Raw genomic sequence first — 16,133 nt, forward strand, 5'->3', positions numbered from 1 at the left:
GCAAAACCCTATAGTTGCTATCTGTTAAAGGAACATTTTTCCTAGTATTTCTTGCCATGTGCAAATGAAATTGTTGGCCAATTCATATGGTACCATGAAAGTATTTTGGCCAAGGAAAAAATATTCGTGGTAAAAAATTTAGTATTTTGACCATGGAAAACTTAGTAATTGAGCCTGGCTAATTTTAGTAATTGACCATGGCAATTTTTGTTATTTGGACCATGGCAAAAAAATTATTTTTTTACCATGGCAAATTTAGTAATTAACCATGGAAAATTTTAGTAATTGTCCATGGTTTTTTAGTTGGTCATGTTAAATTTATTAATTGACCATGGTAAATTTAGCTTATTAATCATGTCCATTTTCATAATTGACCATGGAAAATTTATTTTATACACCACGTCAATTTTAGTTTTATGTACCATGGCAAATTTAGTTTATTACTCATGGCAGAAAAATTCTTCTCATGACAATACTCACTTTTTTTGAACCAGGTCAATTTTAGTTGATGATTTTCTTACTTTTGAGCATCATGGAAATTGATTCATATGTAACTTAGTGATCTTACATCATTTTTGACATCAAGGTGGCAAAAATGACATTAAATTTTTCCATCATCATACACTTTCACACATTTTTGTATTTAATGTTCTTTTTTCAACCATCATGGTAAGCATCATGTGTGCATCATGGCTAATTTACACCACTTTTGGCAAACACTTTTTGCCATGAGTAAAATACAGTGAAGATCCTAAAAGTATTGCAAGTGTGTCAAGTGAGTCCTAAAATTTTAAAATCGTTCATCGTGGGTCCTTTATGTGTATTTTACCAATGACTTTAGCACCTACTTGTCACACTTGAAATACTTTAAAAACCCATGGTGAATGACTTACACACATTTAGGACACGTGGTGAACGATTTCAAACTTTTAGGACCTACTTGACACACTTGGAATAAATTTAGGAGCTCCAGTGTATTTACTCTTTTGCCATTAATGCGTATTTTTAGGAGCATCACAAATTTCTTTCCTTTTGCTACTTGGCAAAATTACCATTCTTGTGATCACGACAAATTTAGTTTATGGTCATGGCAGATTTATTTTCATGCATCATGTCATTTTAAGTGTATGGAAAGTGGTTGTTACCGTGACAACTTGTTTTTGGACCACTTCCAAAAATAATTTAAACGGCAATTTTTTTTTAACATGTCATTTTTACTTTTCTTGTTGGACCATGGCAAATGTTTATCCATTTCAATGCATTTTTATCTAGATCCATATGAACATGATGGTTGTTTTGTTATTTTGTCTTATGAAAATTTTGATTTATTTTTGTTTTGATATTTAAATTCACGTTCAAATACCAGTCTTAGGATTGCTACTTGTAGGAAGAAACTTAACATTGTTCAAATTCATGTTCAAAGAACCATAAAGCTGGGCCTCCTTTTTTGGCTCAATTGTATCCACCAAGTTCCGTTTTCAACAACCTGAATGAGCGTAAAAATGACATGAAGGCCTGAAGGGGTGTTCGCGTTGGGGTAGTTCCCCATCGTTTCTCGTTCAATCCCTCCTCATAGTCAAAAATTCGCATGGCACTTAAGTGCGAGGGCACACACACACTTACATGGGCAAGCAGGTGTGTTGGTTCACGCCGTGATTTGTGCACTTGTGTGTACTGGAAATTATGAAAAAGCAATTGTAATTCATATGCTACGAATACATCTGAATACTGTCCAGTATACAAGTCGTTCTTCTACATATATGTCGTATGTACTGTTGTCTATTATTCTTCTTTTACTATGAGAGGACCTTATATGTTTACTTCCTTATTTCCTTCTCATCGCCTTCCTCCTGTCTCTGCATTCTTAATCTGGATGAACTCTTCTTTTTGTACATAACCACTATTCTTTCATTTTATCTCATCAAATGCTTTCTATTCCGTTCGGATTCACCTAATTTATTTGCTTTGTTTCTTCATCTATTCTTGGTATAGGCTCTTTCAGACCGGAGTTTGATGGATTAAGGTTGCAATTCAATAGGTAATTTATTCTGTTACTCCTTTTTTGCTACTATTCTTGCTTACTCACATAGGTCGTTCATATCCTTCATCTACTATTTTTGCTACTATTCTTGCTCGGTCCTGGAGAGGTTGGTTCCGACGATGGAGCATCGTGTGGGCCGGGAGATGTTGCTTACTCCTTCATTTTGCTGCTATACTTGCTCGGGCATGGAGAGGTTGGTTCCAGCGATGGAGCATCATGTGGACCACATCCACTAAGGTGACCCCCCCCCCTCGCGCACTTCGTTGGATTGGGGCCGTTGTTGTGTGGCTTGATACAAAACAGCTTCAGCCAAAGCCCAAAGTGGGGTTCTATGTGGAGGAAGGCCTCGCAGAAGGTTATGTAGGTGGCCATGTGGAGGATGGAGTTGGGCACAAGATGATGGAATTGGAGCCCATAAAAGAATAATAGGCCCCAAAGAAAGGGGTGGATTGGGAATCTAAGACCTCAGATGAGGTGAGAGACAAAGATGACTCGTTCACCCTCCTTAGGACTTGTGATCCTCGAAGCCGAGTAGATCTCATCCCCTACCAGGGCGAACGACATTTGACCATGCTTCGGGACGGAAGGTAGCCGCTCCCCTGGAGCTTGGTGATGTTTCCCATGGTGATGATGGAAGGCATCCACACACCTCTCTTGCTGGCGGCCTTCTCCTCAGTAGCCTGAGCAGCAGAACTCTTCCCCTTTTTAGCCATATTCTTAAGGTTGCGGGATTGGGTTGAGAGGATCAAAGGTGGAGATGTGTCGTAAGGCTCTGGGTGTTGGAACTCGAGAAGTCTTGGGCGCATTCCTTCCCTTTCTATAGTCTGGGTGAGGGCGAGGAAGCATGAGGTGAATTGGATGCATTCCTCCCTTTTCTATAGCCTAGTAAAAATGTCAAGAGATGCCATGCCGCATAGCTAATCTGCTAGTTCCCAATACGACATGCAGTATATGCGCGCGGATCAACGGATTTTGTTTATGATGTTGCCAAAAATTCATAGCATGATCCCTTTATCAATAAGACGTGCCAATGGAAATGGCCTCGAGCCGCAATAAATTCGGCTTAATGACTATTGATGGGACCTTTCGGTTCCACAATAAGTGGTGGCGCTTTAGTTCTCGGGCTAAAGCTGGCAGAGCCTGACCCAGTCAGACCACTGCTTTCACATAGAAATTCTTTGTCGTTAAGCTAGAAGGGTCGTTGGAGTCAATACAGATATATCGTTCTTATAGGGAGCCTTGCTAAAAGATGCCCTGTTACCTACAGTAAATCATTGCTTGGGTTTACACATGGATGCAGTAAAAGAAGGAGACGAAAATGAAAGGTTAACAAGGACTTTGGATCCTGGGAGTCCTCGGATATGGTGTCAAATTGGAAGAGAACTCACCTACGAAGCCAAAGACCCAAAGAAGTTGTCGCAAGGAGTCATTCATGGTCCTCAGCTTGAAGACTAGTTCAGGGGCTACTAATGGTGTCTTGGATTAGGGGTTACTCACCACGTCAGCCTACCATTGATGGGTTGGGCCGAGGACCACCGTCAACCGAAGAGTGGACCACGCAAGCTATATCCCTCAGCGTACTCAAGATGGAATCCTCTGAAGACTTGGCGCATACTTCAAGTCATATTCAAATATTCAGCATGTTTTATCTCTAGATGAACTAACCATGTGTAACCCTAGGTACCCCTCGGTCCCTATATAAGCTGAGGGTTTTAGTCCGTGGCGGCAGGTTAGATTCATTCATATGATCTCGAGGTAGATCATCATGTACTTTGTACCCCATCAACAATCAATACAATACAAGCAGGACGTAGGGTTTTACCTCTTTGAGAGGGCCCGAACATGGGTAAATATTGTGTCTCTCTACTCCCTGTTACCATCAAGCCAAGATGACCATCTCAGGACCCCCTACCCGAGATCTGCCTGATTTAGCTCCAACTATTGGCCCGGGTGACGATGCCCTGCCACGAGGCCCGAATAAAATCTCCCCAAGTAGGATTCGAACCTACGACCAGTCAGTTAACAGCCGACCGCTCTACCACTGAGCTACTGAGGAACAAGAGGGGAGGTGGGGGAGATAAAAACTTTTGGATATATTGATTCGGATTGAATTGCAAATACCATTGAATGAAAAAATGAAATTCTATTTTCAGGGAAATTTTTGAATAAGAGATAAATAAACAATTGAATTTGAAAAAAAAAACTTCTTTCTATTTTGGGTGGAGTCTTGGAGTATTTCAATAGATCGGTCATATAGGCCTGAGTCAGACATCAAATAGCTTCGATTTGCATTATCCGTTTCCCTTACTTTGTCTGTGTCAACAAACAATTCGAAATACCTCGACTTTTAGAGGCTGGGGATGATGGTGCTTATGTGGAGGGGAGGCGGGGGTGGGATGCACCGAACACTATGTGCGGGGATCCCTCTCGTAGCTCCGGAGGATGCAATGAGGGTGTTGTGGCTTCTCGCGGCGACGACGCTCATCGATGCCATCATCACAGTCTCGATTGTGTTGGGTGGCTTATTTTTTTCGATGACAACAAGCATTATGCATCCCACTCATCTTTGCCATGTTTTCCCGTCATTCTTCTATGTTCCCATGCCACTCTATTTTGTAGCACCATTTTTTTGTTTGGTAATCACCATTGAGAACACATGACAATTTGTTTTCAGATAAAATGCATACATCATATTAGGGACACAATTTCGTTTGGAGAACATTTTTAAGTTGCCATCATTTTTTTGCCATGGCAAAAATTTGATGCTCAACATATATGCATGGTATTGAGTTTTTGCATTGGGAAAAATACCCTTTGTACAATTTTGTTCCCCTAATTATGCATGGTACCGAAAGTTGCCATGGCAACAAAATGGTGTTGTAAGGCTGATCGCAATTTTAGAAAAATGAAGTATAATATACACGGGAATATTTTAATACCTTTGTTCTATGGTTCATGGCAAATAGGGATAAAAACATGTACAAATTTGGTTTGACGACCCATGGAAATTTTAGGACATTTCCACATCCCAAATGTAACTAAAATTGCCATGTCCCATCTACATTGTTTCTATGGAACAAGACCCTATAGTTGCAATCTTTTAAAAAGAAAAAAATCCTCTCATTTTTTTCCATGTGCAAATGAAATTGTTGGAAAATTCATATCGTACCATGAAAGAATTTTTGCCATGGCAAAATGTTCATGGTAAAAATGGTATTTTGACCATAAAAATTAGTAATTGATCCTAGAAAATTTTAATAATTGACCATGGCAGTGATAGTTTATGGATCATGACGATATTAGTTTACAGACCATTGCAACTTTTTAGTATTATTTTTACCATGGCATATTTTAGTAATTGACCGTTGTTAATTTAGTTTATGGATCATGGCCTTTTCGTAATTGACCATGGCAAATTTAGTTTACATACCATGGCAAATTTAGTTTATTTCTCATGGCAAAATTATTCTTCTCATGGCAATACTCACTTTTTTTAACCATGTCAATTTTAGTTGATGCTTTTCTTACTTTTAAGAATCATGGAAATTGGTTTGTATGTAACTTGGCGAGTTTACATCATTTTTGCCATCAAGGCGTAAAAAATGACACTAAATTTTGCCATCATCGTACACTTTCACACATTTTGGTATTCAATGTTCTTTTTTCCAACCATGACGACAAGCATCACATGTCCATCATTTTACACTGGCCACTATTGCAAACTTATACATGTTTTGGCCATTAATGTGTGTTTTTAAGAGCATGGAAAATTTATTTCCTTTTGCAACATGGCAAAATTACTATTGTTGTGACCATGACAAATTTAGTTTATGGTCATGGCAGGTTTATTTTCATGTGTCATGTCATTTTTGGTTTATGGACAGTGGCAAATTTTTGTTACCTCGAAAATTTGTGTTTGAACCACTTTCAAAAATTAATTTAAACCATGGCAAAAAAAATTGTAACATGACAATTTTAATTTTCTTGTTGGACCATGGCAAATGTTTATCCATTTTGAATGCATTTTTATCTGAATCCATTTGAACATGATGTCAGTTTTGTTCTTTCATCTTATGGCAATTTTGATTTATTTTTGCTTTGATATTTAAATTCACGTTCAAATACCAGTTTTAGGCTTGCTACCTGTAGCAAGAAACTCGACATGGTTCAAATTTACGTTGAAAGAACAATAAAGCTGGGCCTCCTTTTTGGCCCAATTGTATCCACCTGCTTGATGTTCGTTCCCTCTCATGCATGGGAGGGGGGCTGCTCTAATGATGAATCTAATGACATATGTTCGGTATTCTAGATGTAAATATTTTTCTTCATAAACTTCGTCAAAGTTTGTGATATTTGATTTAAAAAAAACTATATGCACTATGTTATGTAACGCAGGAAGTATTATATTCCATATCTGCCGCTCTATCAGTATTGGGGTCCTTGAAATATTGTTGAGACATCTGGGAAAATGTGATGTTTGAAATATTGTCTGACCTTGTCCACGGACTGGGCCTGTGTCTAGATTTTGAGCCCAAAGGCCGGGCACAAGCCGACCATATTAGCGATTTAACGAAGAGGCCCGATCCGAGGCCCAACGGGCTTTTTTTTAAGGTCACCGGGGGGAGGCGAAGCCTCCCACCTGAATTGTATTCATTTTGCCTATAAGACTTTACGGCCTTGTTGCAAGATAGGGTTCAAGTGAACCAGAGGTACATAGGGCACAAGGGAGAAGAGATAAAGCAAAACAACACATACTGACAACACACAAGGGAGAGAACAAAGAGGGAAACACAACACAAAACAAACAAAGAGCACCGCCTGTGCAATCGAACGGCATCGGCCAGCCAAAACCAAACCACGACACTGCAGCATCGATGCAGTCGTAAGGCTTCGCGCATCCGAGATTGCACAACGCCGCGACACCACATGTGTCGTGGGGCACATTCGAAGGGTCACACGAGACCGAGACGGACGTCACGGTGCCTGTGTGCCACCGGCGTAGTCGAAGAGCATAGCCTAGCGGACCAAACCATGGCACTGTACCTTCGACGCAATCGAAAGGCACCTGCGCAACTAAGACTGCACAACGCCGCGACACCAGCTGTGTCGGGGGTACATTCGAACGGTGATGCGAGGCCGAGACTGCGCCACGACACCTGTGTGCCACCGGCGTAGCCGCAGGGCACCGCCTAGCAGAGACACACCAAGGAGCACTCGAGCACGAACACAGCCAAAGAAGAGAACAAAACCACCGCCGACCCCAAGCCGGCCGCACCACCAACAACAACAACCACACACCACCCCCAACCAACCACATGGGCCGTCGGTAACCACCCACAGTCAAGGTCTCCAAGACGATGCCTCCATGGAGGTAGCGACGTACACAACGTCGTCATCGCCCGATCCAGCAAAACCAAATCATGGACCTTCGCCCGGAGACCTAGACTTGAGGTATTTTAGTGATTTGGACTCTTCAGCAACGCGCCTACAGGGAGGAGGACGACACCAAAAGGCGTCGCGCGTCACCGGCATCAACCGAGGACTCTACAAGGTTTTCATCCGGAGCCAAACACAACGCCTCGCCTCAAAATCCGAAGATCGGGTCACCTTCGGCCGCCGCAGCAGCCCCGGGGAGGGGAGAGGAGCACCCCCACTGCGCCATGAGAAGAGGGCCGCAATAGCCGTCGCCATGAAGCCTGGGACCGCCCCCCACCCTCACATAAGCTGGACCGGCCCGGAGCCGGCAGCAGGCACCAGCTGCGCCAAAGCGCAGGGTGGCAGGAGGGAGGCCGGAGAACGCGGGCGCCTGCCCAGATCTAGAGCCACGCAACGGCGGCGGCACCAGCCAGATCCGGGCAGATGCACGCGCGCCTGCACCAGCATAGGTCGTGCCCGGCTCCACCGCACGCGCCGCACAGCAGCCAACCCCGGGAAACCCCGAGCCGCCGGAACTCGAGAGTTTGCCAAGCCGGATTGCCGCCGCGCACCACCACGACATCCACCAGCCGCAGCCAGCCGCCTGGAGCTCCCAAACGGAAAAAGGCAGGTCCCACCGCCGCCAGCCGCCAGCGGGCTTTGCCCAGCGACGTGTCTTTTTATATCAATTGAACTTTTAAATGAGTTGACTAAAGTATAAATTCAATAATACATGCATGGCCACGCATCGCCCGTCGGTCGATCGGCCGCCGCCGCAGCTGTGGCATGTACCAGCGTCTTCTCTGCAGTGGCAAACAGGCGGCGCTGCTGTTCGTTTGCAGCCTTGCAGTAATTGTACGTCCTATCATCGCTGAATCAGTAACAGAAGAGAGTAGTGGTAGAAATTAAGATGCTGAGGTGTGACACATAATACTACTAGTTATTACTTTGCTAATATATAAACATGCAATAAATACCACACTATAGCATATAAGCTTCGAGTTATATACTGTATACATGATGTAGATGTTCGTTTAATTCTTATAGTTCATTTCATTTAAAATTAATTAGTTTTTATAAAAAAATTAATTTATTTTAAGATTCATGAAATTGTGCGTTGTAAAGCATAAAGTAAAAATAAATAATGGCAATTCATCTAGAAAAAGAAAGTTTGGGCAATGATGATACAGAAGATTCTATAACAAAGAAGAAGTGCTTGTGTTTTGAGGTTTGTGCATTACTTAAGTTCAACCATGGAGTCTTCTAGATTGTACATATGGCAGAATCTGATAAAATGTACTCCCTCCGTTCCAAAATAGATGACTCAACTTTGTACTAAATTTAGTACAAAGTTGAGTCATCTATTTTGGAACGGAGGGAGTAGATGATATCCAACAGCCACTAGTGCTCGGATTTGCTATCCCTGCACCGTCGGATTGGCTTCATCCAATGATAATTTTTTTAAAATTATTTGCACATTATATAAATATAAGGGTGTGGCTTTCGATCGCCCAGCTCAGCTGACTGTACGTACGTACAGCGACACCTGAAGACGAGGGAAACGTGCTCGGCTCTGGGCTGTAGGTGCAACCAGACCGGCGACCTACACGAGCATGGCACACGTACTAGCCGGGGCCTCGCTGACAGTTCGGGCGGATGGTTCCAGGTCCACGCACGGGCGTGCTGGCAGCTCACCCGCCGTGCCTCCAACCAAACCCGGACCGGACGGACCCAAGACGAAAACCTCGAGTTATCCAGCAATGTCAAGAGCGATCTGTACGTACGACCATGCATGTCCTACTGCGATCCATGAAATCTATGATTAAACCTGCATGCATGCGTCTCCATCAGCTCACCTGTCTATCTATCTGTCTGTCTGTCTGTGTGATCGACCAAAGGAGAGACAGAGAGCTCGTGCATGGGACAGAGAAGAAGAGAGGAGAAGGGAAGAGAAGAGGAACAGCGCAAGTTGCCTCTTATTGCGTCGCCTGGCCGATCAGCTGCTGCTGGCTGGTGTGACGGTGTCTGTCCCTCTGTCTGGCCCGGCCGATTGACTGACCGGCTCCATGCCATGGCATGGCATGCAAAAGCTGGAGCCGGACACCTCAACGTGGGCTCGATATGCAGCCGCGATTGATCGATTGATCGCCCGCCGATAAACAAAAGGTCCAGACAGCTCCAACCGGGTCGCAACAGCAGCACCGCAAGCAGACCAAAGGTTGTAAAAGATCTCAAAGCCTCAATCACTGCCGTGCATATTACGATCTAGTACGTGTTTCTTTTCAAAGATGTTAACTATTCAAGTATCTCTGCCCTCTGCAACGACTCAACGTCAAACGACTAGTCGAGACATGGACGATGCACACAGTCACACCAACTCTGAGCTCTGAACGCAAAACATGCGTGATTACGAGGAGAGGAGACACCGGATATTCGCCTCGAGGTCCGTCCTAATGCGAGGTCTTTGTTGGAACATTGGACAACTGTGGCGATGGAGACCATGAGGCTGGTTGTAATGGTAGTATCATAGTTAGTATTATGCATTGGCAACTAGGCAATTTTGATGAGATGTCATAACATTAAATGAAGAAAAAGAGGGTGTAGTATCATATCATGATACCATATCATAATAAATGTTATACTACTTTGCGTCATGCATGCCAATAAATAGAGTAGTACATAATACTAATATATGATACTATTCATTAGGAAGGTAGTATCATATACTGATATCATATACATTATACTAGTATATGATACTTCCCGTTACAATCAGCCTGATGTAGCCAAGCAGCTGTTCTCGCATTGAATCTTATGATACCTATTACCTAGATAGATTAATTATTGGTATATTATACAAGAAGCAGAGCAGGTGGCAATGCTTTTCGCCGTTCAGCAGTTGACTATCGTATGTGTGCATTCAAGTCAAGTGATGCGTGACATCCAAACCGCCTCCGTATAGATGGTTGGCGTTGATAAACATAATATTCAGATCGGCACGAGCTCCTACGGCACCTTGTAACCAACGTTGACGGGAGAGATAGACTACTGCACGGATGTTCTTATAGCAGAAGCCTTACCTCTCAAATTTAGCCTAAATTTAGCGCAAAGGGTGGGATGTCATCGCCTAATCATCAACTCTGACAATTTTGAGGTGATTGAGACCATGCAGGACGGAGGACATTCAGCGGGAGCGGCGGCGGCAATCTTCGATGACTGCTATCACTATGCTTGTGACTTTATCATGACTAAATTCGAACATTATAATAGAGAGGCAAATAAAGTAGCACATGAACTTGCTAGATTAGCTAGATTTTTTTCGACTTCGGATTGGTTTAAGGAGCCTATTAATGAAATTGTGACGCTTCTCACAAACGATGTATTGGTTATTGCTAATGAATAAAATTTCGTTTTATTTCAAAAAAAAAACGTTGACGGGAGAGAGACGGAGCCACGTAGCTGAGGCCCTGTTTGGCTTCAATAAATCACCTGACTTATAAGTCAGGTGACTTAAAACCAGTGACTTATAAGTCACGCCTGTTTGGTTGTCATCTGACTTATAAGTCATCTGAACATACCTTCTCACCTTGTTATTTAATGTAAAGGTGATGGTGATGGGACCCATGCAAAAAAGGTGACTTATAAGTTTTAAGTTGGGGTGGGGCAACTTATGACTTATAAGTTGGGGTGACTTATAAGTTGGGTCCGTTTGGTAAAATAAGTTACTTTTTTCACTTTTTGACTTATAAGTTGGTGACTTATTTGGAACCAAACAGGGCCTGAACCAGGTCCATACATACGTCAACAAAATGTTACTATTAGGACTCCTTTGACCTTTCATAGCACTAGATGACCCGTTGCGCCGAAGGCGCAAGGGGCAAGAGTAAGGCATGTATTGTGAGAGTAAACATAAAAATATTTAGGGGCAGATTGGTACACGGAATATTTATAATGCTATTAGAAAGAAAGGAATAAGCATTATGCTTGGCGAAAGATCAGTAGATGGATGTAGTGCACATGAGTAATAGCATCTGGGGTTACATAGATTATAATATAGGCGGCAGTTCTACAAAAGCAATGCATGGCATCATTGGAGACCACAGGTAAGGTTCATCCTATCATAGAGCCAAATTAGATGTTTTTAAAGCCACAAGCTATGCGTGCAGAAGGCTTGTGTTGCTGTTGATGGTCCATTTAGAGCACATGGATGATGAGAGTCAGGCGGTGCTCTGCGGTAAGGTTGAAATGGAAGGTGCATATATCTCCTTCATGGATGCTTGCACAGCGGCGGAACTCTGACTAGTTTCTGGTTATTGTTGCTCTCTTGTCTGTTCCCAGCATGATACGACAATTGGTGTGCAGACTGCTGTTTGCGAGCTTGACCTTGAGCATGTCATCATCTGGCTTAATGTACTTTTTGAGGTTTTCTTTGGTGTAGTGGACTGGAAAATACTGATACACGAAAGGAACTAATTAAGTGGATTGCAGAGCGTTGTTTGACTTTGAATAAAAAGCTTCGAATGAACACAGTTTAAATATAGTCAGTGAGAACAATTGTAAGTAAATAATGGCAAGAAAGAAAAGAAGGGTGCAGAGCTACATTCTCTCGTATGTAGAATATAAGTTGTAAATTGGTTGTTTATGGATGTATGGAACTGTAGTGAAACAGAACAAATATAGTAAGGATGGAAACATGTATATTAGACAATATGAATATTCGTGCTAATAGCGGTGTACAAAGTTTTTTCAATATTTCGCAATAAAGTTTAGTTGTCGGGCATAGTAAAGATAATCATTTTTTTCAATTAAGTGGAAGGAAGGAGCGTACCATCCGTTGGCCTTGCTGTGTGAATGTTTTGTTGACGGTGCAGACATAGTATTTGATATCTGGTATTTTGCGGGGGAACATTGCATACAACTTGTCCACATGGTGCCGATAGAGCTTCACTTCATTTCCCCAGTGACAGTACTTTTCAAGCTCTCCGCAGTATTGGATATTAGGGGGTGGTCCTGAATTTAGTTTTGTTTTGGTAAGATCGAAATGAAGCGGTACAAGTACGGAGGTCGAATAATATCTATTGTTAGGAGACTAAGATTTCATCAAGAGAGTAGTAGAGTTAAACTTTAAACCTATGGTGGGAAGAACATAGTAAGCAAGTTAGTTTAGTTGAGTATTATTGATTGGCCTTATATATGTTTTTCTATGATCGGTACTGAATTTAAATGGAAAATAATTGCCCTTGATTTCGCGTAGCATCAGAAACATAAGTCAAGGTACTACAACCTCTCAAGCCCCAATTCAAATTCACCAATCTAACCACCATATATACATATCTTAAGTTGTGAAGAATAGGTAAACTATGGAGAATAATAGAACATGTTGGTAAGCACTGTAGCCTGGCATTGGCTCACCTCGAATGATGTACTCCAGATGTTCGTATTCTTCACCCTGTATAAATACCATGAGAATTGTTAGTGTGAGACATTAGATACTTGGTTGATGGAATAGCAATTGTGGGTGTACAATTAAATCATGCACTGTAAAAGAGCAGTCAAATTGAAATTTTGTCTTATGAATGAGCAGTTTGATGCTCTCACACGTAGTACCGCATGCACCCGTGATTGGATTACTTCTTGTTGGGGGGAAAAGCAAGCGCAACGAAGTTTCAGAAATACCACTATAGGGAGTGGGGTAGGCGAAGGATCAAGCCTGATAAGCTCCAACAAGGGTTTTAAACCAGTTCGTCAGTAACACACGAACTGAAGGAGTAGATGGATAAAATAATTAGCTTTGACTATCTTAGGCAATACTCCGACAACGAGGACATTTTTTTGAATTAAAGGTATTCCTCCCTTGATTTCATATGGAGAACCCAAGTGTTGTGACAGCCAAAACACCCCCACCTCAAGCATACCAAACCGCACACCAACAAAGATTAGAATACTTAGATGGTATGTAGCATAGCAGGGAGCAGAACTAAGCAGCAGGACAAAGATGAAAATTATACCTGAAATAGTAAAGAACCATGTTTCTAATTATTTGCCTCTCAGGAAAGATAAGGCTTGCATATAATGACCTTCGGATATGATCAATCCATACCATCACCATACTCTTCTAGGCAGGCAAGCAAACGAAAAAATATAGGGGAAACATTTATGTGTGCCCGTCTCTTGGCGAGGTTGCCCAATATTTAGAGACATACAGAAACAAAAGAGGAACAGATGATGTTTTTTTTTGGGTACAACAAAAAAAACTGAAGATTTTTCACCACACATGTTTACTCGATAGTAAAGTATTCTGCTAGAGTAACAGAACAATATCCCTTCTTTGACCACCTATAGTTTAAATTGTCAGCTCCACGCCCAGAGTATGGATCGTGTGATGCATAGCAGGTATATAAACCATTGAAGTAAATAACGACAGAGGTTGTATGTAATTATGTCAGAAAAGTCTGAAAATTTGTGAAAATGTGAAGTATTTGCCAAAGGATGGAGAGGCAGGTCAAAGATGAGGTGGTGGATTCATGGATAAAATAAGATTGAGTGATTCTAAAACTCAGTGTGAGTCGCACCTGTTGGGATTCGGAATCGGTGGCCGTCGTTGAGGAAGAAGAAAACGGCGCTTGTCGACGGGGTGCGTCCCGCGCGTGAGATTGGGTCATTGCCGTAGAAGAAGACGAGGGCCGGCGATGATGACTGGGTGCGCTACGGCGGCTTGGATCTGCGTAGCCGTGGTGCTTGGCAAGGTGTCTCCAGTACTGGCGGCAGATCCTGCACTTCGCCATTGTATCGGAGGAAACCCTAGAGGCAGAGGGTGAGTGAAATGGAGAGAAGGGCGTCTTTGAGCAGCCGGGTAGGTTATTTATGTGCTATAATCAGGGTGATATTTACGACTGAAAGCAGAGGAGTCTTTTTTGTAGGGGTCGGAAGTGTAGGCGTCTGCTCCTATTTTACTTGCGTTGGGATGGTGTACATGGGCCTGGGGTGACTCGCGGTGCAGTAGTGGGTGGCACTACCGTGTTTCGAATGGATGAGGTTTTTTCCCTCTGCGAGGAATGGAGGAGGTATTTTTCTTCCTGTGAGGAATGGATGAGTTGTTCTTAGTTTAGTTAGTATTTTTTATAAAATTTATGAAATCTTTTAAAAATATTTGTGAATTTTGTATGGAATTAACGTTTTTTGGGGGACTTATGTTTTTTTGTAAGCCATGTTTTTCTTTTAAGCTTCTTAGATTGTCTTTGGCATAGATTTTTTTGGGAAGCATTCTTAGTACATGGCGTTGATATAGAAAAGGCATTTTGTTTGCTAGCTCGTGGGCCACTCAAAAGCGTACACAGTATGTGAGTAAATACGGTCATGGACTTCAATACATGGACAGTAAAGAGGTGGTTTAACTATGTAGTCTTCTGAAAATAGTAGGAGAAAGACAGTTATTTACATAGAGAACAAGCGATGACAAAGTGAGTTTAACCATAGAGATAACAACACAATTTAAAGTTGATACACTGCTTTTAGTCAAAGATGTAGCAATGGAAGGCTACAATACATATCTTACTTAGAGGGCTCCAAAAGGACCCATAGACCATGTTGCTTGATATGAAACAAAAGGAAGCTGTTCTAGTAAGCTTAGAAGCGTCCTCGTGAGCGCATATTGACCGAAGTTCACCAAAAGCTATCTTTTGTAGTCTCCAGGCGTTGTTCAGACTTCGTACCAATATAGCGCAGCCTCTGTGTCAGTTTTTCAATGCTTGCAAGTGATGATTTCACGGCCCCTTTGGTGTTATCTTGCCCTTTCAAGTGTCGAGCAGTTGTTGTGTTTTGCATTTGAATAGAATATGAACTCATATATCTGACAGCGTATTACCGGCCTTTGCGTAGCTTCTTGATTGTCTTGTTCGCTGCTACTAACCATCTGACCAGATGCTTGACTTCATTTTCTAGCCTCTTGACATGGGTGTAGTGATAGTCTCTCATTTATCTGCCGTATGCATTTTCCATGTACCTAATAGCTGCGATAGCAGCACTGTCTTCCGCATCTTCATATGCATGTAAAATTGCACCCGATATTCAGGTCGGAACAAGCAAACCATCAATCAATTGCAACGAAGAATTGAAAGTAACCTTCACACGATTCTTGCCGCCTGGACATATCTTGTGATAGTAACTTGCAGGGGGCAACTTCAAAGCTTTTAGCATAAGGTCAAATATGTGGGCATAAGGAATTACTATCAGGTAGGCATCTTCCTGTGGAGGAAAAGTAATGGTATGTCAAATATCATGATTAGGAACCAGTGAGAATGATTGTTAAAATAATAACGATGTATTCTAAATGCATATATAACGCAAAATATAGTGCACTATATTTTCTATGATGAACTATCTATATGAATTCAAAAGCGTGTCCCTGACTATATGTATTGCATCTCAATATGGAAGAAGTATTTCAAACATTTCCTAAAGGATTAGTGCAAGAGAGGTCAAAGAGAATTATGTTTTTTCGAGTCTTCTGAGTTTGAAGCACAACATGGATTTGAAACAATTCACCCTTTCAAGTTTCTTTAGTTGAGATGACACTATTATGTCCTGATGACATAAATATGCTATGTGCCTCACATGGAATAAGTGCTACAAAGTGAAAAATTAGTCTAAACATTCTCACTAAGGATTTAGCTACAGA

At 42.0% G+C, this 16,133-nt stretch overlaps 1 protein-coding gene and 1 non-coding gene across 2 annotated transcripts; both read right to left on the reverse strand.

Annotated features, from left to right (window-relative positions):
- Positions 1-4,025: 4,025 nt before the first annotated feature.
- Positions 4,026-4,097, reverse strand: TRNAN-GUU. The gene has a single exon. It is a non-coding gene; the product is annotated as a tRNA-Asn (tRNA).
- A 7,354-nt stretch (positions 4,098-11,451) lies between these two features.
- Positions 11,452-14,269, reverse strand: LOC119271306. Its single transcript, XM_037553188.1, has 4 exons — positions 14,029-14,269; positions 12,869-12,905; positions 12,285-12,466; positions 11,452-11,908 (listed from the first exon to the last, which is right to left on the reverse strand). Exons 1-4 carry the CDS (start codon positions 14,239-14,241, stop codon positions 11,756-11,758), a joined length of 585 nt encoding a protein of 194 aa, XP_037409085.1. The 5' UTR covers positions 14,242-14,269; the 3' UTR covers positions 11,452-11,755.
- Between the last annotated feature and the right edge of the window lie 1,864 nt (positions 14,270-16,133).

Source organism: Triticum dicoccoides, chromosome 3A (assembly GCF_002162155.2).
Source record: "Triticum dicoccoides isolate Atlit2015 ecotype Zavitan chromosome 3A, WEW_v2.0, whole genome shotgun sequence".
Lineage (NCBI taxonomy): Eukaryota > Viridiplantae > Streptophyta > Magnoliopsida > Poales > Poaceae > Triticum > Triticum dicoccoides.